This window comes from Psammomys obesus, unplaced genomic scaffold (genome assembly GCF_907164565.1).
Source record: "Psammomys obesus unplaced genomic scaffold, mPsaObe1.curated_primary_1811, whole genome shotgun sequence".
Lineage (NCBI taxonomy): Eukaryota > Metazoa > Chordata > Mammalia > Rodentia > Muridae > Psammomys > Psammomys obesus.
In genome coordinates, this window is record NW_026596234.1 from 10,588,192 (window position 1) to 10,611,712 (window position 23,521).

The window sequence follows — 23,521 nt, forward strand, 5'->3', positions numbered from 1 at the left end:
GACTCCCGTTGCCTTTCACAGAAACCCTGGCTGTGTGTTCTGCTGGGTTAGACCCAGGCTCTCTCACTCCGAGCAGTGCACTCCAGCTTCCCCCATCAGGGGCAGCAGTTGGTGTGTCCTCCCCTCCCCACTCCTCACCCCCACCCCAGTGCCACCCATCTCTGTCGCCTGGTCTTTAGCAGCCTCCTTTCTGTTGGTGCCAAGCTCTTTCCTGCTCCAGGAAAAGAGGGTGTGGTGGCTGGTCCTGGACTCTGATCTTAGCTCCACCTTGGGAGTTTTGTGACCCTGGGTGATTTTCTCAATAGCTGCCTGTCTTCAGGGGCCACGGTAAACTCAGCAGTAAGGGACTTAGTACCTGGGAATGCTCTGTAGTGCCTGCTCAGTGTCACCCTGCTGCCTCCAGCATCACACCCTTAGCCTGGCAGTACTTCAGGTCTAACTCTGCCTCGGGGCTTTCCCAAACTCCTCCTCCTGTGACACCAGGGCCAAGTGCTTACCCTCCCTGAACCCTGCCCTCAGGGGCATTAGTCATTCCTGTGAGCTGGTGAGCTGCAGAGTCTGGGCCTGGTTTGTTTACACCTTGCACCAAGTATGTATTTCTGAATCTGCCGGGTGGAGAGCACACAGGGACCAACTGGGCTAAAGAACCAGCATAGCCCGGGCCAGCTCTGGGCTTTACTCTTCTTAGCATTCTGAAGTTGGAATAGGGACTATCAGGTGGATGATGGTTTCCTTTTCCCTCCTTTTCAGAGCATGCGCTGGTCCATGGGCACCATGCCAGTTCTTCATGTGATGTGCCAGCCTCCAGTCCCAGAGCCACGAGGGAGATGAGGTAGCCCTTAGGTTTGATTGGGGAAGCCCAGTTCAATGGATACGAAGTACAAGGATGACTTATTTCGGAAGTACGTGCAGTTCCATGAGGGCAAAGTGGACCCCACCCCCGGCAAGCAGCAGCCTGGCAGCGATGAGTACCTGCGAATGGCAGCGGCCACCCTGCTCAGCCTGCACAATGTGGACCCCTTGTATCGATTTCGGCTGATCCAGTTTTATGAAGTGGTGGAGAGCTCCCTCCGCTCACTGAGCAGCTCCAGCCTGAGCGCTCTGCACTGCGCCTTCAGCATGCTGGAGACGGTGGCCATCAACCTCTTCCTGTTCCCCTGGAAGAAGGAGTTCCGCAGCATCAAGGTGAGGTGGGGTGGCCGCCTCCCCCTTCTGCTCCCTGCTGAGTGCATGTGCCCCTGTTCTCAGTCTGTGGGCTCCAAGTAGCCGGGAACTGGGGTGGACCAAAGGCCAGTTGGGGGATGGGTGTGTATGGGGGGTCTAGTTTGAGAGAAGATTCTGCCTGGGAACGGGGGTGGGAGTGGGTGTAGAGACTGCACCAAACCAGGCTGGAATCCTGGCTTGTTCCATTTGTTTGTGTGTTTGTTTGTTTATTGTAGTGCTGGGGATTTAACCTGTGGTACATGCTCTATCCCAGAGCATTACATCCCCAGCCCTGGTGTGTTCTTGAAACTTTGACAGACGTTTGTCACAAAGGACATTCTCAGGGCTTAGTGTCACATTCCCTGAAAATGCATCCCCTGTGCTTCCAAATGTGGAACAGAGCCTCACACCTACACAGAAAGCTGATGGGCTCATTGGCCTCATAGGGACCACAGGCGCCCCTTGCGGTGATGCGCATTTAGTGTGCTCTCACCTCTGGTCTAAGGCAGAAGCTCCCCATCTCTCCCTGCTGGTCTCGCTCTACATTTGGTTTGAACAGGCCAGTCTGTAGCATGCCTCTTTTCTGCCCACTTTCTCCCTAGACCTACACGGGCCCTTTTGTTTACTATGTCAAGTCTACATTGCTGGAGGACGACATCCGAGCCATTCTGAAGTTCCTAGGCTACGAGCCTGAGTTGGGGACTTCGTACAAACTCAAAGAGCTTGTGGAGTCCCTCCAGGTGAAAATGGTCTCCTTTGAGCTCTTCCTGGCCAAGGTCGAGTGTGAGCAGATGCTGGGGATCCACTCACGGGTAAAGGATAAGGGCTACTCGGAGCTGGATGTGGTTACTGAGCGCAAGAACAGCACAGAGGATGCGCGTGGTTGCTCAGATGCTCTGCGGCGGCGGGCGGAGAGTAGGGAGCACCTGACCACTTCCATGGCCCGTGTGGCACTCCAGAAGTCAGCCAGTGAGCGGGCAGCCAAGGACTACTACAAGCCCCGAGTGACCAAACCTTCCAGGTCGGTGGATGCCTATGACAGCTACTGGGAGAGCAGGAAGCCCCCCTCAAAGGCCTCACTGAGTCTGCGCAAGGAGCCCCTGGTTGTGGATGTAGGGGATGACCTGAAGGACGAGATCAGCCGCCCGTCCCCCTCATTGTTGGCCATGTCCAGCTCCCCCCATGGTAGCCCTGATGACCTTCCCTCCATCTCTCCCATCAATGGCCTCAGCCTGCTTCGCAGTACGTACTTTCCCACTCAGGATGACATGGACCTATATACGGACTCGGAACCCAGGGCCACCTACCGGAGGCAGGATGCTCTGCGGCCGGATGTATGGCTGGTCAAAAATGATGCCCACCCCATCTACCACAAGCGGTCACCCCCCACCAAAGAGTCTGCCCTCTCCAAGTGCCAAAATTGTGGTCTGTCCTGCAGCTCCCCCCTCTGTCAGCGCTGTGACAGTGTTCTAGTCTGTCCTTCGGCCTCCAAGCCCAGTGCTTTTCCCAGCAAGGCCTCTGCTCACGACAGCCTGGTCCATGGGGCACCTCTGCGGGAGAAGTATGTGGGCCAGACTCAGGGCCTTGACCGGTTGCCACCTGTCCACTCAAAGCCCAAGCCCTCCACCACAGCCACCTCCCGCTGTGGCTTCTGTAACCGTGCAGGTGCCACCAACACCTGCACCCAGTGTTCAAAAGTTTCCTGCGATGCCTGCCTCGGCGCCTACCACTGCGACCCCTGCTGCGGAAAGAGGGAGCTGCACAAGTTCACGCCCAACAACCAGCTAAGCTACAAATCCACCCAGTTCTCCCATCTTGTGTACAGATAGGCCCCGTCCCCACCTTTCGCTACAAGGGCTACACCTCTGACCTGGCTTGGTCCTGTCGAGGTGGCAGAGCAGCACCAGAAGTGCAGACCTGAGCTTGACCATGGAAGCAGCAGGGTCATTGCTCTGTCACATAGGAGTTCACTTCCCATTTCACACTTCACCCAGAGACTGCTGTGTGGTCTGTGGGACAGGACGGCATTTCCATTCAGTCATTTCACTGACCTCTCCACTCCCTGCTCAGCTACTTTGGGTTTGGGTTTTGGTTCTGGTTCCCTTGAAAGAAAGCCTCTGTCTCGGGGACTCTCGCCACACCTGCCACACCCACTGCAAAGCCAGCTTGGACTGGGAAGGAGCCTTTGTTTGGATCCTCTTCAAATGCCCACCAGGAGTGGCGAGCTGGAGGCCTGCTGGCTTGTGAAATGAGCCCTCCTGCCACACTGGGCCTCTCTGATAGCTCGCCTCTTTTCCTGCTCCCCTGATACAAGGATCCCTTGCCCCTACAACAGGTATCAAAGGGGAACCAAGTCCAGTATTAGCTGAATGCCATCTTGTCAGCTCCACAGTCAGCCCACAGTGTTGGTGAGCTCTGCTTGGCAATGGGAAAGTGGACTCCACAGCAGGACCGATGTCCCGTCCTGTTTGCATACCACCCCTTACTGTACTATACATACAGAGTTTGAGGTTTATTTTTAAATGAGTATTCAACTTGCTGTGTGTTTCAACATGGTGAAAGAAATTTATGATACGGTATTTATAAAGGTGCCCTGGGTCCTTTAGTCTTCCAAGGGGGCCGAATGCCCTTTCCCAGTGTTTCTTCCACTTGCTACGGTGGAGAGAGCCTCAAAGTAGGGGACTGACAAAGCCCATGTTCCTCCCATGGCAGTAGAGAGCTGCTGTCTTCCCTAAGTAAATATACACCTACCTCCAGTGTGCACTCGGGGGTTAGCTTGGTGCTGAGGTCTGCAGTGACCCCAGTGACAAGGTGGGGACCTCAGCCCTCACATCTGTAGCTCTGGTCTTGATGCCTGCTGAGCATGAATCTCGTACCCCAAACCTCGAGTCTTTTTTTAGAAGGAGTTCAGGTGGGGTTCTCTCCACCCCCATCTAGCCTTCCTCACTGGTTCCCAGGGCTGTAAGCAGCGGCTCTCAAGTCGTTTTGCACTAGTGGGCAAAGGTGTGTGCCCATCAGAGAGATGCCTCTCAGCTAGTTTCCTTGCTTCCTGTTATAAATTACCCACCTCTGGATTCTCCTTTATGGGGAGCCGAGCGGGAATTTGTAACTCACTTCCTTGTGAACTGTTAACACACTTCAGCCATAGACAGTTGTGCTATCTGTTGTTTGGGATCTATGTGCAAGTGGGGTTTTCCCAAAGAAAGGCAATCAAGCTCTGGAGCAGGCTTGATTCTGGCCAAACCCTGAGCCACTGTGAATTTGCTGGTGTTCTTCTAACTTACTGGAGTGATTTTAAGGTTTTCCAAATCTTAACATGGTTCTTTTTTATCTCTAGCTGAGAGCTCACATGTAGATAGGTGTACATATAGCCGAATTGGGAAATTTTATTAGAGACTGGCCTCCTGGGCAGCTGTCTTTGATGTTCCTTCCACACTTCAGAACTGATGATACCTGGCCCACTCCTGAGAGCTCTAGTTTTCCATTCCAGTTACTCCAGCATTGCAGGGACTCTCAAGGTGGACGGACAGGTCGCCTGAGGAAGTGCAGTGTGCTTTCTACCAGGAAATCCTGTGTACAGACTAGCAAGGCCTCACACCTAGGTGTGTCTCACTATAGGAGATTGCTGTGATCTGGAGAGTTGAGTATATGCTAATTTAAAAATGCACATATTTTGCATTTGATTTCTACAGAGTTGAAATGTTGGGAGATTAAAAAAAAAAAAACTAAATAAAGTGTCTTCCATTGTTAAATGAAGTGTTGATGGTGTACAGCCTTCTCTGGCTTCCCTCATTTGTAGCACTTCTGGCCTAGATGCTATAGTTAGTTCAGGTGACAAGACTCAGTTACTGCCTGCTCATCTGGAGGAGATGGGAACTAGGCCGAAAGGTCAAGCTGCCCATTTCCTCAAAGCAGGCTGTGTTCTCTGGGAGAAATAATTGGTGGCTGCAGAGATTATTAAAGATGCCCCCCCTTTTTTTCCTGCCTTCTGATTTTTCTCATTAAAGGCATGTTGTACCATACCTGGCCAAAGATTTTTTTTTTTTAAACTTAAAAACAAAACAAAACCCCAAAACTTGACCGGTGGTGAGATGTCACAATGGTTAAGAACACTGGCTGCTCTTCCAAGCACCCAGGGGCAGTTCCTAGCACCCACACGGTGGCTCCCCAGTTCTAGGGGATCCAGCAACCTTCTGGCCTCTGTAGGCACTAGGCACAGGCATGGTATAGATCCATCCAAGCAGGCAAAATGCCCACACACAAAATTTAAAAATTACTTTGTGTGTGTGTTTGCATCAAGCTCAAGGCCCCTACAGTGCAGGATGCTGATTCGGGGCACATGGGGGAATGATTCCTGGGCCTTGTGTAAGCTACACAAGTGGCGTGCCACTGAAGTCGTCTGTCCCAGGTAGACGGACGGTCTTCAAGTTGCCACCGCCTGTTACCAAGGCTGCCCTGCAGAGCAGTTCTGTTCTGTGTATGCGTGTTCATGTATGAAAGCCCTTCACTGGGCAGGACCTTGGTTAAACCCAGAGTTCATGGATACAGTGACTTTCATAGAAGCTGGTTTGCCAGGGCCTGAGCTTTGCTTACTCTAGTCCTGCTTTGTCACGTGTTCTAGCCTCCTGATTTCCTAAGAATTGGCTGCTTCTCCTCTTCCTATCTGCATGTTCTGTTTCAAGGTACCACTGTGGGCTGAAGGCAGATCCTCACAGTTGGGAGCTCAACACATGAGAAAGGCCTGGCCCAGTTGGGACACATTATGCCTGCGTGGTGGGCCATGCAGGGGCCGAGTTGTAATGTATGTATTTAAGTCTGTTTGTCTCTAAAAAAACAAAAACAAACTTATATGTATGGCTGTTTTGCCTGTGCACATTTGTGCACTGTATGCATGCAGGCCAGAAGAGGGTGTGGAATCCCCTGAACTGGAGTTATAGATGGTTGAGAACCTCCATGTGGTGCTGGGAATGGAACCCAGTTCTCTGCAAGAGCAGCCAATGCTCCTAACCATTGACCCATCTCTTTAGTCCCATTGGGTAGGGTCTGTTTTTCAGTTGTTTTTGTTTTGTTTTGAGACAGTTTTTCTGGCTGTCCTGCAACTCCCTCTGTAGAGCAGTCTGGTCTTGAACTCCGAGATCACCCGACTCTGCCACCCAGGTGCTGAATTAAAGGTCTGGGCCACCACTGCCCAGTCCCATAGTGTATTTTGATCGTATTACGCCTCCCCCAGAATCTCTCCATCATGTCCTTCCCAACTCCATGTCCTCTTATTTCTTTTTAAAAAGCCCTGAGTCCAGTTAGTGCTGCTCATATGTGTATATGAGGAGTTTGCGACAAGGTCTTAATAATTGAGGCTGGTCTTGAAACTTGTGATCCTCCTGCATGGCCACTGAGTGCTGGCTACTGAGGAATGTGGCTCACTGGTGTGCTTCAAGTATGAAGCACCTAGAACCACCTCCCAAGGGTGGCACTACCCACAGTGGGCTGAGCCCTCACAGATCATCATGGAAGTGCCCCATAGGCTAGTGGGTTGTGGTGGTGCCACATACTTCTAATTCTAGCACTCAATAAAAAATATATATATAAACAAAAAAAAAGCTGGGCATGGTGGTACACACCTTTAATTCTGGCAGAGGCAGGTGGATCCCTGTGAGTTCAAGGCCAGCCTGGTCTACAAACAGAGTTCCAGGACAACCAGGGCTGTTACAAAGAGAAACCCTGTTTCAAAAAACAAATTCCAGCACTCAAGAGGCAGATCTCTGAGCTGGAGTCCAGCCTGGTCTACAGAATGAGTTCCACGACAGCCAGGGCTACACAGAGACCCTGTTCTGAGATACAAACAAAAAATGCCCTCATAGGCTTGTCCACCGGCCAGTCTGGTGGGGGCATTTTACCAATTGATAGTAGCTTGCATCAAGTTGACAAAGCAAGAACAGAAAACCCAAAAAAACACATACTAGTCCTTTCTGTGCTGAGGCACACCCTCAGTCTTGGTTTGCTGAGTGCTTTCCTTATGGCAGCCTCTGGAACTTGGCCGTATGTATGTATGTATCAATCAAAGTAGCCGTAGTTTTTGTCTTCCCTCCTGTTACTATGGGGTGTTACCCGTGCACTGTGGCTCTCTGGCATAGCTCAGCACACATGAGAAACAGACTACTTGAGCCTGCATGTGGGGGTGCTGCCCCCTGGCAGTCATAGCTATTGAGGCCTCTATTTCCTACTTGGCTGTTATTTCACTCGAACTAACATGGGTGCACTCCAGTTCTGTTCGTGTAGCAACAGGATCATTTCTATCACTTTTATAAAAGGTCTTCTGTGTGGCAGTGTGGCTCTAGACGTGAAAATTCACACAGAACTGAGGGAATCCATGTACCACAAAATTCTTTTTTCTGGTTTTATGAGAATTTCTAGTTTTTGGCTGATGTTTACCAAGGAGCCCAGGCTGGTCTCAAACCTGAAGCAATCCTCTTGCCTCAGCCTCCCAAATGCTTAGACTGTTACATACCGCCATTGCCTTAGCTTCATGTGAAACTAAAATTGGTCTGGGGAGATGGCTCATTGATTAAATGTTTGCCTCACAAGAACCCAGTTTGTTCCCCAAGAACCCACACTGAAATGCTAGATGTGCTCAGTGGTGGAGAGTGCTTGCTGATCTCAGAAGAGCTTGTTTCCTAGCTTGGCCTGTTTAGGTGGGCCTGTGATTCCTGCTCCTAGTGGCCCACTTCTTTAATCCCAGCATTCAGGCAGAAGACAGTCAGATTTGGGTTTGAGGGTAGCCTGGTCTACCCAGTGAATTCCAGGACAGCCAGAGCTACAGAGAGAAACCCTGTCTAAAAAAATCAACCAGGCTTTCTGCTCTGCCATCCTTGGGAAGCCCTGTCTCCCCTCTAGGCCTTGGAATAGTGGCAGCAGGTCCAGGTTTCATACCTGCATGTTAAGAGAAAGCCCAGCCAGCTCCCCAAGGTGCTGCTTGCATTTGCCATGCTGGGTTACAGACCTTTTCTTCAACAAGGGCCTGATTGTAGTGCCCTGGTGGACAACATAGAGAACTCAACTGTGTTGGTTGGCAATATATGTTATCTTTTTATTCTCCTGTTTTTTGTTTGTTTTGAGACAGGGCTTCTCTGTGTAGCCCTGGCTTATCCTGGACTCACTCTGTAGACCAGGCTGGTCCTGAACTCACAGAGATCTACCTGCCTCTGCCTTCCAAGCATTAAGATTAAAGGTGTGTACCACTACGCCCAACAAAGTCAGTCTTACTTTATAGTTAGTCCAGGCTGGCTTGAGCCGTCTTCCTGTCTCAGCCTCAGTGTTAGGATTATGAGTGCACAACACTGTGCCTAGTGTTATTTTACTATTATTTTTCTATGTTTTTCAAGACAGGATTTCTCTGTGAAGCCCTGACTGTTCTGAACTTTTTGTAGACCAGGTTGGCCTCAAAATCACTGCCTCTGTCTCCCAAGTACTGGAATTAAAGGCATGTGCTACCTGGCTTGCATGTGTTTTTATTTTAAAAAGATTTATTTAAATTTATTATAATTTTAAAATAGTTTTATTTAGTATATATAGTGTTCTGCCTACATGTCACCTGCATGCCATAAATCTCATTGTAGATGGTTGTGAGCCACCATGTGGCTGCTGGGAATTGAACTCAGGACCTTTGGAAGGCTGGCCAGTGGTAACCTCTGAGCCATCTCTCCAGCCCACGAGTGGTATTTTTTAAGACAGGGTGATCTCACCCTGGATGGTTTGGGACTTGCATTGTAGGCCAAGCATATGGCATATTTTTAGTGTGCACTAAAATGTCTTTCTCAGATTGAGTTCCATGATGGGGTGGGTTAAGGGCTCTAAGACAATTTTCTCCACAGCTTTCTGACCCCTGAGGGATTTATTCCTGTTTCCCCTTCTACCTTGAGGTTTTTCTCTGTAGCTGGGCATGTCTTTCAGTGGGATTGAGCCCTTTCAGGCTGACACTACTCAGAAAAACTCCTAGCCATCCTCAAGGCCAGGGCATCCTGAGAACTTGGTCTATTGTTCCCTCCCCACAGTGGGATCCCCTGCTCTCTGCCTAACTTCATCTGGAAAGGGTCTCTAGACACAGACTCCCCTAATCCCACTTGATATCTGGCCTCTGACACAGCTCCCTGCCAGCTCTCCCCTCCCTGTGCTTATCTATATGTTAATTAGCACTGACCTTCTACTCTTAAGATAGGAGTGTGCTATATAATGCAAATCAAGCATCCTTGAAGTGCCTAGTTCCAACCAATTATGTACACCTATTCTTGGAGCCCCCACCCACTCCTCTAGGGGTATATAGCCTTTGTTCTCTGGAATTAAAGTTGAACTAGCCATCAGCTGCTCCCTGGGGCGTGGTATCCCCCGTACTTGTTCTAACTAGCTCTTCCAGGCAGCTTCTCGTCTCCTGCCCCTCCTGACAGCCTGAGAAAGCCCCCAGGCAGGAGGAGAACAAGGGCCAGAGGCTGTCTACTCTTAACCATTGAACTTGGAACTTGCCCGCTGCTGTCCTGGAGAGCTGTGGGGACCTACAGGACTATGCAAATCCAGGTTTGTAAAGTCACTTGACACAACAGAGGGTAGCTCTGATTCTGCAGTACTTTATTTTAACTAACCAGTGATATGACCCCCATTCAGTAGTGGGGGGGGGGCAGGCAGACAAGAGATGCTCCAGAAGGGTAACACATTTCCCTCCTGCTCAGGCCCCTCCAGGGAGCAGCAAAGGCCCCAGGGACCTTGAACACGTGGCTCCCAGCCAGCCTCCCTAAATCACAACAGAAACCAGCACTTCCAAAACCCTCCACTGTCAGAAGGAAGGAACCCAGGCTTGTGAGGAGAACTTTCAGCCTCCCCCTGTAGAAGCAGGGTGACTCCACCACTCACCAGTCTGTGCTACCATGGCTCTAGAGCAGGGGCCACAGCCACCAAGGGTGGCCTGTCCCCCCCAGCCCCCACCATTGCGTATGTCGGTGCCTGGGTGAGGCAGGCAGGCACCTCCTCACTCTGAAACTGGGTGGACAAATGGAAAGGCAGGGTGAGAAGCAGGGTCACTAGAAGGCCCTTTCTCCCAGCTCTCACTGCCTCGTTTTCCCATGCAGTTTCAGTTAACAGCCTGGCTCTGGGGCCTCTGGGAACTCAGTGACTTGATGCTACTGCTTGGACCTGGTTTCCTGGGCACCAGCCAGCAGGGAACACAAGTTGCTATTTCTGAGGGAATGAGGAAGGCTTCCGTTTCCACGCACCATCTTAGAAGCCTATTGGGTGTTAGACAGCTGGATCCTCCTCACATTTGAGAGGGGAGCAGCTGACCTCCACCATACCCACCTCCACAGCTAAGCGAGAAGGGGTTTGGGCAGCCGCCTGGCCCAGAACCTACCATGGGCATGTGGCCTGGTAGGCCTTAGGATGGGTGGCTCCCTGATCAGTCTCTTGGCATTCTATGGCATAGAAAGGAATCCACACACCAAGCCCCTCAGCCTGTCAACACATTGGATGTGGCTGTTTGGATGTGCCTATGACCACAGCACTGTAGAAAGCAGGTCACTGATTCCGAGAACTGGCTCTCTACACTGCAGGGATAGGCTTCCAGGACATACAGGGTAGGGCCTGCCCACTGGCTAAAGTGCCAGATACCCAGGGCACCCATGTTCCTTACTACTCTGAACTGCCTTCTGTGTGACCAGCTGGCCTGTCCCTGGCCTAGACCTGAAATTCACAGCATAACTGGGTCATCTACCATTTACACATTCACCACCGCATACAACAGGCCTAGCAGGTCTGAGAAGGTGGCGGCAGCAATTTGCTTCTCAAGTAAAACATCTGAAAAATCCCCTCCAGTGCTTTGTTCCCTGGCCATGGGCCATGGAGGGCTGGGCACTCAGCATGCTAAGCCCACATTCCCCAGCAGGGAGCAGAGGTGCCTACTGGCGCTCAGAGCTGGTGCAACAGTCCTCTCAGCAGGCTCTGGGAAGCTCAATTCAGGTCCAGTCTAAAACGGGAGGCATTGTGCTCCAGCAAGGCCAGAGCTGCCTGCACAAAGGCAGGCAGGAGGTGCCGGTTCCTTGTCAAGAAAAAAGGTCCTTTGGCCTTTCTCTTAGGGAGCACAGGACACAGGTCAGGGGCTGTGAGGCTTTCAAATTCTCTCAGCCTTGGCACTAGGTTGAGGCTGCTGCCGCCGCCACCAAGGCACCTTGACAACTCATAGACAAATGGCAGACGTGCCTGCCAGCAGCTGCTCCAGAAGTGTGAGGAAGGCATGGTGCAGGCACGGTGTGAGCCGAGCAAGCAGCCTCCCAAAGCTTCTCTATGGCCTGGCACAGAAGCAGAAAGGAGGCTGGCTGCCACCATCCTCTGCAAGCCCAGAAACAACACTTGGAGCAGGTCTGGTTCCATGAGTCATGGAGGCCGATCACATTTCTGAAGTCAGCATGCTCCAAAGGCCTGAAGCTTCCTAGCTAAAACTTGCCCTTGACCTACCATCTTGTGTTTTGAGGAGGCTGCATGAGGTATGTTCTTCCAGGCCTGGGGCACTGTGGGCTCAGAACAACTCCTGCTCATCGTCCTCAGAGCCCGATGGTCCCTGGCGGACCTCCTCATACCACTTGTTGGTGAGGCTTTTCATCTGGATGCGTCCGTGGTGGAGGTCCTGGAGGGAGATACATAAGGAGGCTATCCAGTGACAGGGTCAGGGGACAAGAGGCTGCTGTGAAACTATGAGTTGAAGGACGGTGTGCAGAGGACTGACAGGGCAGAGGGAGAAAAATGGCCATGTTATAAGCCTGGCCTTTGGAATTAGAAGTCTGGGCTCTGTGGCAGCTTTGCAACATGTTGCTCTGTGTGTGTGTGTTGGGGATGTCCTTTCCCTGGGTTTCCCCAGCTGTCAAGTGAAAGGACATGTTTTGCTGCTTCGCTGCTGGAGGACATGGTGCTCATGGGGGTGTGAAGTGCTGTGCTATATAACAGGTTGTGAAGAAAGAGAGACCGGCAATGAGAGGCCAACCCACCCCATAGGAGGCAGCTGCTGTGCCAGAGGAACAGGGTCATAGGCCTGTCTGAGACTTCTTGGCTGAGCATCAGAAGCCGACCCATGTCCCCAAGGGCAGATGAAGCCCAAACTGTGTTCACCTGTCTTCCACCATGTGCAGCGAAGGAAAAGCAGCGAAGGAAAAGGAGCTGGGCTGCTCACCCAGCCTTCAGCAGCTGTTTCCCTCCCTATCCTCAGCCACTGCAGGGCTGAGGGGAGATGAGGGGCCCTGACATGCCTACCTCCTGTGTCAGCCGCCGTGTGAAGAAGGGGTTCAGGTACTTGGCATCCAGCCACATGAAGCCTTTGAGGTCCTGCTGTCTGATGTAGTGGGCTTCGTACTCCTCTTCGGTGAGCTCTGACAGGTGCTCTGACTCGATGGCATTGCCCTGTGTAAGAGCTGCCAGTGTCAGCAAGCCCTTCCCTGGGAGCTCTCATTCTGCCTTCCTGCCAGAATTCCACTCTAACACACTCTACCTGTGTACAGGTGATCACAGGCAGACCTTTTTGGGCCCCCAAAGCCTACCCTCTGCAGGGATGCCCAGTGACAACAAGATTTAAGCATAGGAGTCTCCAAAGTTGCACAGCCCTGCTGACCTGGGCCTGCAGTACACAGGAAGTGCCTGGTCAGTCTCTGGTGTTTGACAAGCCTGAAGATGGGCTGGAAAGACAGCTCAGTGGTTCAGAATGCTTGCTGCTTTTCCAGAGGACCGGAGTTCAGTTCCCAGTGCTGTTGTTAGCTGGCTCACAATTGCTTATAGCTCCACTTCTGGAGGGTCTAATACTCTCTTCTTGTCCGCGTACACACATGCACACACTCATACACACACTCCATGGCATGCACATACACAGAAAACATAAAGAGCACAGTACAACACCAAGCAAACTGGTTAGCTACAAGAAGCTGGGAAGAAAGGCCTCTTAGCATGAGAAGTACCTGCAGAGCTGAGGCTGCCTGGAGGAGAGACCCTGGGCCAACGGCTCTGACTCCCACTCTCAGGTAGCACTCAGATGACTGACCCAAGTTACATCTCAAACAGGAAGATTAAAAGGCAGTATATCTCAGGAATGCAGGGGGATGGGGCAGAAAAGAGGGTCAGGAGTCAGAGTTGGTGCAGTGGGAGAGGAAGTGCAAGAGTAGCTTGGCAGCAGGAGGCGGCTGGCAGGAAGTAGAGGTGGGCAAGAGGGCACAGAAGCATAAGCTTCCAGGGTGGCTGGGCCTTGAACACCGCTAGCCCTAACACTAACCCCTCTGTCCTCGGAGGTGGCTGGGCCCTGAACACCTCTAACCCTAAGCTACAACCCCTCTGTCCTCGAGGATGCCACCATGCTTCCAGCCTAAGCTCAAAGTTCCCACAAGCCACCATCCTCTTGGTCCCTACTGAGTGTAAATGCACACTAAGGAGTACCTAAATCTGAAAGCTTTTGGTCCCTGACTTGGCTTCTGGCTCAGCTCCTGGCAGCAGAGGCACCCAGGAGTCTGGCACAGGACCAGCTGCAAGTGGCCTCAGCTCTCAGCTTCTGTGGCTTTAGCAAGTCACAGGCTGGCATTCACCCTCCCCCAAAGACCTGCGCTTCAGAAGACAGGTTCCACACCTGTTCTCAGGTTTGCACTGCCAACCCTGAGGTAAGCAAACCATGTGCAAGCACCAGCCCCCAGAATTCCAACCTGCCCTCTCCAGAAAACAGGCCGCAGGGCCCACAGCCATACTAACCATCTTCTCGGTCTTGCTGAGGTTGACATCCTTCTTACTCCTTCGGCGTGCCCGAGCATCTTCGATGTCTACAAGGCGGATGAGAGGCATGGTGCTGCCGCCCAGCAGCAAGATGGTGAAGAGTACAATGACAATGGTGGTGGTACCGATGAGCTGACGCTTCTCCATGGGCTCCAGGCCCAGGTGCAGGCTCAGTGCATAGGGGATGGCCCCTCGAAGGCCTGGGAATGTCAAAAGGTGAATGTCAAAAATTGATGCAAGAAGGAGGGGAAGGGGAAAGAGAAGGAAGTGGCTCCAGGGTGGCTTCAACTCAGCACCACTAATTGTGGCCCAGGATGCGCCAGAGTAGGTGGCAGGGTGGCCACGACAAAGTCCCTTGCATGTTCTGCATGGACTGGTTCCAGGCAAGAAACCATAGACATGCTGCTATGTAGCAGGTGTATTCGGGGATTCATTATCTGTCATGTAACAGCTATGGTGGCTGAGTCCTCCCTGGGTGCCCCAGGCTACTAATTAGGTGCTCTGTGCAGTTATGGCTGCCTGCCACAGAAACCTGCCTAGCAGGTGCTACCACTCTCCATAGCACGCAAGAGAGGGATCAGGCTAGAGTAGAAATATCCTGCTCAGGGCCATGATGAAGACACAGGCGGCAGTGAAGGAGTGATCTGTCTAATGACTCGCTTATCTTATTGGCAATAATCAAGTGAGGGTGAAGAGGATAGAGCTGAGAGACACTTGATCTGCAAACACACACACAGAGCAGGGGATGATCCCAAGCTCCACCTTCAGAAGGTCCCAGAGCAGCTGGGAGAGACAGTGAACAAAACACTAAATCCAGGAGAAGGCTCACTGGGAACAGAGACCACAATGGGGTGGCTCAGACACGTGCCTCTGAGAGGGCCTGGCTGCTGGAGCAGTGCAGACCTAAGATAGCAGGGGGGCCAGAGTGAGGGGGGGTCCGGAGTCATAAGCAGGGGTTAGCTCCTCTGCTCCTCCAAACTCACAGGGCCACAGGATGAGGGAACCTAAACACCTGTGATAAGCTCACTGTGCACACATGCCCAGCCAGTGCCAATGGTGGAGGCCATGTATACCAAGCCACCATGCTGCTTCCCACAGAAGGGAGGGCAAGCCAAGCAGCAGGTAGCCAGTGGGCTCCAGCGTAAGGAACCTGAAGGAGGTAGGGACAGGCCCCAGGATGCCACTGTCTGGGGTCAGTATGGGAAGTGCTGCTGGGAGACTGGGGAGCCCCAGGAGGATGAGTCTTCGATATACTACCAATAGCAGTGGGAAGAGGGATCCCGAAGCCCAGCAGGTACACAGGCTGAGGGCTGACGCTGCAGAAACCTCAACAGCAGAAGGGGCACAAGTGGAGAAAACATGGACAGAGTGAAGAGCTGGGAGAAGTTGAGGCTGGGGGAGCAGCACTGGTTTTTACTGGGAGGAACTCTGTTTAAATGATGCTAATTCCAGCACTCAGGAGGCAGAGACAAGGAGGAGGGCTGCAAGCTCAAACCTAGTCTACACTGCAAGTTTTGGGTCAGCCAGACCTCTACACATTTATGGGAGACAGGATCCAGGTTGGACTTGAGCTAGAAATCCTCCTGCCCCATTCTCTCATGTACCTGGCCTTACAGTTAAGTGCCAGTATACTTGGCACAGTTTTCACATGGACTTTTAAAAAAAAAAAAAAAAGAATGAGGCATATTGCAGTAGACATTAGAAAGTGCTGCTGTAATCCAGTCCACATGGAAATACTTCAATTATTTTTATAATTTTACTTTTTGAGACAGGGCCTCACTGTGTAGTGCTGACTGGTCAGGAACTTGCTTTGAAAAGCAGAGCTAGCCACGAACTCACAGAGCTCTGTATCTGCTCAGATCCAAGTCATGTGCCATCACACTTGGCTCATGAAACTTAAATAAGAGGAGTAGAGAAAGTTAAAGATCCTAAGGGAGACTGGGCACTGGTGGCGCACACCTTTAATCCCAGCACCCAGGAGGCAGAGGCAAGTGGATCTCTGAGCTTGAGGTCAGCCTGGTCTACAGAGTGAGTTTTAAGAGAGCCAGGACTGTTACACAGAAAGACCCAGTCTCGAAAAAAACAAAAAAGCAAAACAAAACAAAAACAAAAAAAGAAAAGTACTGCTAGAGTTGAAGACTGACAAAATCATCCAGCCTTGAGAAAGTAGAGGTGTGACTGACAAGTGGCTGCAATGCTCAGACGCAGCAACGAGAGCTCTGTAGCGGAGAAATAACCTGCACAGTATGGGGGACAATGACAGCTGGGTCAAAGGGCAAGTACTAAGTACCTTCCTAGCATGAGGAGGCCCTGGGTCAAATCCCCATCCTTAGTATCACAGCACAGCACACCACATATACAGGCCTACAAAGGGTCCTTGCTCTGCCTTAGAGAGTCCCTGGATGCTAGGCATGACCTTTGCCCTCCTGGAACTTGAGTGTCCTTACCACAGAGACAGAAAAGAGCCACCCACTCCATGGTGCCACGATGAGGTGCTATCTGTACCACCTGTTGGAAGGCCCCTGTGTCAAGCCCAGGCCACACCTACCCGGCCACTTACCGCTGAACCACATGATGAACATCATCTTGGGGGTGATTTTGTGATCACGGAAGAAGTTCAGCAGGTAGGACAGAGGGAAGATGTTGACAGCTCTGCCGAACAGTACCAGCACCTGTCAATATCAGTGTGCCCAGTGTAAGTGGAGTCCACTGCGTCCTCCAAGAGCACGAGGGTAGCACACCTGATTAAGGCAGCCGTAATGGGCTCCAGCAGCACATGCGGAGATGCACATGTGCACTGCTGCCCTGGCGCTACCTTGATGAAGCTTTGGTTTGACCTGTTGTCTTAAATGCTAGAAGACAGTAACAAGCGTCACTCACTACCAAGCTTTAGTCACACAGCCCCAGAATAAAGGCGAGCACCACCAAGCTCCAGCAGTACTTAGAGGTGAGCCAAGAGACAACCAGGACTCCATAGTGGGGTGGACTTAGGATAATTTCCCCACTGGGGGCAAAGGCAGATAGTCCCTTCTGCCTCTGCTCTGGGGTCTGGCTCCTTAGAACATGGAGAGTGGGCTGAGAGAGGCCCGTCGGCGGCGAGCACAAAGGTGGCTCACGTCCTGGGCCTGCTTGGGGCATAGCTGCTGTGCAGGCTTTGAAGCCTTCTTAGCTTTAACCAACTCCAGCTCCACGGGGTGGGGGAGGGGCTGGGAGCGGAGCGCCTGAGTGTGCATGTGAACAAGGCCCTGGGTTGGATCCAAAACAAAAAAAATACATTTCTGTGAACGGCCTTCCCAGGGCTCTCTAGAGAGCTGCACCTACACTCCCAGGACAGAACTGTGATGCAGGCAGCCACTCTAAAGGAAGTCAGTCACACTGGGGATGGAGAAGGGACTCAGAAGGACCAAGAGAACTGGGATCACTTGCAGGTGATCAATTTCTCCTTTCCTTTTCTGAGTCAGGGTTCTGCTGTGCAAGGCTATGTCGATTTTGAACTCACCATGGAGTTAAAACTTTCTATTATCTTTTTTGAGGCAGAGCCTCACGGTGTGGCTGGTTGGTCTGGAACGTGCTACATAGACCAGGGTAGTCTTGGACTCAGAGATCTGCTGGGTCCAAGGACCACCGCTACCCAGCTGTCCTCTCCTTAAACTGTTGATCTTCCTGCTTCCATCTCCCAAGTGCTAGGGTTACAGGTACCTATTGCCATGCCCTGGCTAAAACTGTACTATTTAAAGGAAACTACACCAGTTATGGCCACTGAAAATGTAAAATGTCCAGATTCTTATGTCTGGGATCTGTTTTATTTTCATTTTATTTTATTTTTTTTTAATTTCTGAGATCTTTTAAACAAAAGAAAATTTCAACAGAAGCATGTCTCTGTAGCTGTTGACTCTGAACTGTTAAATTATATAAATAATTCCAGACCATGTAGTTGCTATTCTAAAAATATGCCATTCAATTAAAAACAAGAAATGTACTTACTATGCACCAGATGACAAAGGAGATTTCAAACTTGTGAGGGAAACTAAAAATGGACAGGCCAAGAAATGCAAACACACATGTTTCTGAAAAAACAAAAAAACAAAAAACAACAAAGAATGAATGATTTGTCCCAGTTCCTTTCTTACAATTCAGTAGTAAATTAAGCAAGCATTCCTCAAGTCACACCAACAGCCATGCTGTGGTGAGACTTTATACTCAAGTCTTTTTTTTTGGGAGAGGAGAGGAAAGATTAGATGGGTTGAGATAGGCTCTTGCTGTTTGGCCCAGGCTTGCCATAAATGCAGTCTCAGAGCTGGGATTGCAAGCCACCACGGCCGGCTTTCTTCTTACTATCACATAGGCAATCCATCCCGCTACTAAGAATTTCCCAACATCATGAGTCAACTGTCAGACATTGTATGCAAATAAACAAGCTCCCACCCATGCATATGCTGAATACTCATCAGTCAGGATCCTGTTGGCAGCAAAGTGGCAAAAATTCTGAGCACATGACTGTACATGCTACATGACAAACGAGAAAGGGGCCTAATTTAGTTAACTCCTTCCCAATAAGTTCAAGAGGCAACTAACTGGCAGACAGATCTCTGTGAGTTTGAGGCCAGCCTGGTCAATACAGTGAGCCCAGGACTGCCAGGGCTACACAGAGAAACTGTCTTGGGAAAAAAAAGGGGGGGAGGGGAATAAAATAAGAGGCTTGCAGGAAGGACCCACTTCCAGGCTTGGGTGCACTTGGTATGCTGTCACTGGTATGTGCTGAAAATAGCACCTCACAAATTTCCAGGCTCCTGATTAAACTATGGGGCTCAAAAATATAGCCCAATACCTAAGGAGACAGGGACCACATTTTGAAATGTGAACACAAGCTGGCGACACTGTTTGCAATCACTCAGCAGTGTTTGAAGTGGATTGTGTATTTGTCGTTGTGGCTCACAGCCAACAGGGTGCTCATCCTTCCCCCCTGAGCTGCCTTCTCACTTAATACTGTGTGATCCTCCAAGCCAGTGCATTCAGGCCTTCTCCACTTTTCCCTGGCAGCAGGAATGTATGGTTGGCTTAACTGATCCTTTCAGGGTGGCCATGTAAGTTACTTCTGGCAATGCAAGCTACATCAGAACAGTCGGGTACACTGGCTATCATGGCTGAGCTGATCAGAAGAGACCAAGTGCCTGGTGAGTTCCCGCAGATGCTGTGACAGAGCTTCAGAGGAAATGGTGTGTGTGCCCCCAGTTCCAGAACTCAGTACTAAGGAAAGCTGGTCCAGGAGCACAACAGAAGCTGAGGGCTATGCTGTTCTCTGTGCCTGTCCTGTGAGGGCCAGTTAAGAACCTTTGGCTGAGGCTTTCTGGTAAGGACTATGGGTCAAATGACCATCAGGTACTTCTGGCTTGCTCATTAGCAATGGGCTCCTTGGCCTCTCCAGCCTTGCACAGCCAGCCCTGCCATCCTGGCTCCAAAGTGAAACAGGGCCCCCAGGGGATGCTGAGGTTGCAGCTGAAGCCTTAGCCCACAGTGTGTGTGTGTGGTGTGTGGTGTGTGGTGTGTGGTGTGGTGTGGTGTGTGGTGTGGTGTGGTGTGGTGTGGTGTGGTGTCTATGCATGTGTCAAGTTTAGAGGGATGTCTGAGGGTGACACAGGTGTGAACAGGCGTGGCTTCATAGAAAGATGGAGGAGAAAGAAGCTTCAATTGCTACAGCTTAACAAAAATACCGAATGTTCAGGCTAGGGGATGCAGCTCTGGAGCCCCCCGGTATCAGGACACCCTCGCTTATAAACTCACAGTGCCCTAGCTGGAAAGCCTAGTTCACAAAGCTATTGAAACTTTACCTTAACCGTCCTCAGCATCATTTCCAGGAAATATCTGTGGATATTTCCACATTATACACCTGAAATGTTTAGCCACAGTTCTACTTTGGGCCATAAACTGAAGCCACCAAACATCCATATTTTTAGGTGTTTCATGTCTTTTATGAAATCACAAAGCCAAAGGAGCCAACCCTAGAGGTAGGAGCAAGGTACTGGCTTGGGCTTGGAGGATTCTGGGTCCTGATGCCAGGGAAAAATTCTAGCATCACACTAGCAGGGCAGGAATCCCAGTTTGTGTGGCAAATCGGAGGTGGGACTCACCACACAGGAAGGCCACGGTCCGGAGGGTCTGCTGCATGAGGATCTGGGTGACTGGGGAGAGGTTATGGTGTGTGTAGTGTGACATCACAATGCCCGAAAACAGAATGGCCATGATGCCTGGAGAGAGAGGGAGAGAGCACACATGACACAGAGCACGGGGACAGATGTGCAAATCCCATAACACTCTTCCCCAAATCCACAAAACCCCAAGTATTAGGGGGTGGAAGAAAATGGAAGGGGCTGAAAGATCTTTCAGAGAAAAGAGCACTGCTGCTCTCCCAGAGCACCTACGTTTTGTTTCCCAGCACCTACAAAGCAGCTTTCAACTATGTCACTAAATTCCAGAGGATTCTACATCCTATTCTGGCTTCCATGAGCACCAGGTATGCAGCATACACAGACACACATTCAGGCCAAACACCCACTACATGTAACAAGGAAAAAAGAATACAGAAAGAAAGAAGGATGCAGCTTCAGTTGGTAGACTGTTTGTCTAGCAAGCAAGGAGCCCTGGGTCCCCCCGAGAAGCACAAACCAGATGTGATGGCACATACATCTGCAATCCCAGACGTCAGAAGATCAGAATTTGGCTAAACAGCAAGTTTGAGGGCAGCTGGGCTACATGAAACTCTACGTCAAAAATGAGTAGACAAAGAAAGTGAGTAAGATGGGAGGGAGGGGAATGAGAAGGAACAGAAGGGGGGAGGAGAGAGAGGAGGAGAAAGGGGTGACTGAGAGTGGGGGTGGATACACAACCTTAGGCCTTCCAGAAGCTACAGAGAAATGGCCAGGACCCCTTCTCTCTCTGCCAGCTGGTGACACTGGCCAGGTGGCTTCCCCTCAACTGTAGGTGCAGTGCCTACTCCCTCAACAGTCAGGGGTGAATGGAAGATGAACCGTGGGACCTGAACATCACAGTATCAGCTCAACAGCTGAGAGCATCACTGAACTTAGCTTAAAGGCTGGGATGAGAAGCTGGTGTTGTATCCAGAGGTGAAGAGCCCAAGGTCCTGGGTGTAAAGGGTAGAGCCTTTGGATGGACCTTTAATGTTGCAGGATATTTGATCCCTTTGTCAACCCCAAGATTGTGAACTGTAAAAACTTGTTTCTGGTTGTGTGGCTCAGCTCTAGCACATACCTTTAATCCAAAAGCTTTCTGTAAACACGATTAAATAAAGTTAGCTCAACAAGAAACCAGCTTACAGGAATGAAAAAGGAGGAACATTAAGAGAAGACATCATGGAAAAGGGCTTTTGGCTTTTTGAGATGTAAGCTGAATAGAAAGGCTCCTGAGTCTTAATTTGTAAAATCAAATGTTTGGAATTTTTCTTTTTTAACAATTTATTTATTTTCATTTTTATGTGCATTGGTGTTCTGCATGCACGTATATCAGTGTGAGGGTATAAGATCTTGAAGTTACAGACAGTCGTGAACTGCCATGTAGGTGCTGGGATTTGAAGGCCGAAGAACAGTTAGTGCTTTTAACCACTGAGCCACCTCTCCAACCCCGGATTTTTCTTTTATAAAAAACACTTTAAAACACTCAGTCAGCCAGGTGTGGTAGTGCACGTCTGTAATCCCAGAACTCAGGGAGGTAGAGGCAGGTGGATCTGTGAGTTTAAGGCCAGCCTGGTCTACAAAGCAAGTCCAAGACAGCCAAGGCTACACAGAGAAACCCTGTCTCAAAACAAAACAAAACATAACATTCACTCTAATTCTCAGACAAAGAATGACCTGTTACTCAGGAAGATAAGCGAATGTTTCTTCCAGGGTTCAGACCTCTGTGCTCCCCCAGGGCTTCCCCCCATCAGTGCCTGGCAGCTGCTCCCCTTGCCACTTGGAGGCTCCACACAGGTTCTTTTATCAGAGCCCCATCTAGGCAGAGGGAAGCTGAGGTTTTTTTAGAAGCCACTGAACAAGAAGCCAATACATATAAACCGAAAATAAAACTTTATAAATCAAGTTTTAATTCACTTGTACCATTTTAGAGAAACCATTTAACTGGCTAACTGCACTTGGAAAAGGCGAAGACCACACAGCTGTGTCACAGACTAGTCTCTGAGCTGACCACATGCAAGGTCCTGCAAAACAGGCTACCTGTTCTTTGAAATCCTCATAGGGCTCTACTGTGTTCATGACAGGAGGACTGGAATGTTCTACCCCCCAACCTCCCAGGAAGTAGCACATTCCTTTATACTTCCATTTTGCCTACCAAAGGGGACAGACAAGGAGACAGTCTGGAACAGATGGGCAAAGGGAAGGCACGGGGCTTGCTCTCTTGCTTCTTGAGTACAAAGTAGGCTTCCCAGAGCCTGAGGACCCACTCAATCCCTGCTGCATTGGACAAACAACCCAAAGCACTCCCAAGCGTCACCTGTTCTCTGTGCCCTTGTTCTCCAAGACAGCCAATCCTCCCTGGTCCTGCTGTTAAGACAAGGCAACACCAGAAGGCTGGAGAGGGCTCAGCCGTTAAGAGTACTTGTCACTCTTGCAAAGGACCTGGGTTTGTATTAAAGAAAAGCTGACTCCATTTTTCTTTTTAGTTAAACAATGTTAGACTTTGATCATGTCCTTAGCTAGAGGTCAACTTGGTATTTTTTTGATTTGTTCTTCCTCAATAATCTTGTGAATTGAATTACATACTGCAAATTATTTCCATTGTTCTGAGAACTGACCATAAAATGTTTCATGGTATGTTAACTGTATGACCATAAACCCATAACATGTACCTTTACTATAATCATAAAAATAACTGCAAAATTCTGTTTCTTTGTTTGTTTCTTAATCACTTGCTCATTTGCCATAAAAAAGGCCTTTTTGTGTCTGGTCTGAGCTGCTTTCATTCTTCTGCTCCCAAGGACTGTGTATGTCCTACCCAGCCATAAAAATTAAAAATTTGCCTTGCAGCACCTTGGGGTCAGCATCTGGTTTCCGACACTTGTTGGCGGTTGGTCGGATGCATGTTACTGGCCCTCGAGGTCTGGTTACACCTATCCTTGTTTTGTAAATCTGCCTAAAACAAACCTGACTGGTTGATTAAATGGCCTATACCTGTGCAGGGAAGAATGGGGTAGGCATGGCTAAGATTCCGGGGTTTAGAGAGGACAGGTGAATCACAGGAGACAGATGGATGGGAAGAGAAGAGGAAGGAAGACGCCATGATGGGTTACTGTGGAGGAAAAAAAAAACAAAAACAAAACACATGTGCTGAGAGGAAGAACTCCAAGAATGGCATAGAAAGGCCCAGATGAAGAATAGAAGCAAGTATCTTGGGACTATGAGTGGTAGACCAGATGAGGGTAGTTGAGGCATATGGCACTGGAAGGGGGCAGATGGATGGTAAGGTTTCTGAGCCAGCAGAGATGAAATATCTGCCTGCCCCAAGGTAAACCGGCAATTATAAAATCTAACAGTTG

The 23,521-nt window shown here is 50.2% G+C and overlaps 2 protein-coding genes across 6 annotated transcripts in view; one reads left to right on the plus strand and one right to left on the minus strand.

Annotated features, from left to right (window-relative positions):
• Nucleotides 1–5,225, plus strand: part of Spata2 (spermatogenesis associated 2) — a 10,128-nt gene extending 4,903 nt beyond the window's left edge. Inside the window, exons 2-3 of the mRNA XM_055596183.1 lie at nucleotides 751–1,185; nucleotides 1,806–5,225. Of these exons, the coding sequence (XP_055452158.1) occupies nucleotides 868–1,185; nucleotides 1,806–3,032 (1,545 nt within the window). The 5' untranslated portion in view covers nucleotides 751–867 and the 3' untranslated portion in view covers nucleotides 3,033–5,225. The remainder of the gene's footprint in view (nucleotides 1–750; nucleotides 1,186–1,805) is intronic.
• Nucleotides 5,226–9,802: 4,577 nt separating this feature from the next.
• The window catches only part of Slc9a8 (solute carrier family 9 member A8), a 57,346-nt gene continuing 43,627 nt past the window's right edge, over nucleotides 9,803–23,521 (minus strand). For all 5 annotated transcript variants that reach the window (XM_055595947.1, XM_055595944.1, XM_055595945.1 and 2 more), the window contains 6 exons: nucleotides 20,106–20,222; nucleotides 17,962–18,044; nucleotides 16,538–16,649; nucleotides 13,957–14,177; nucleotides 12,484–12,630; nucleotides 9,803–11,863 (listed from right to left, as the gene is read on the minus strand). In XM_055595947.1, the coding sequence (XP_055451922.1) occupies nucleotides 11,756–11,863; nucleotides 12,484–12,630; nucleotides 13,957–14,177; nucleotides 16,538–16,649; nucleotides 17,962–18,044; nucleotides 20,106–20,222 (788 nt within the window). In that variant the 3' untranslated portion in view covers nucleotides 9,803–11,755. The remainder of the gene's footprint in view (nucleotides 11,864–12,483; nucleotides 12,631–13,956; nucleotides 14,178–16,537; nucleotides 16,650–17,961; nucleotides 18,045–20,105; nucleotides 20,223–23,521) is intronic.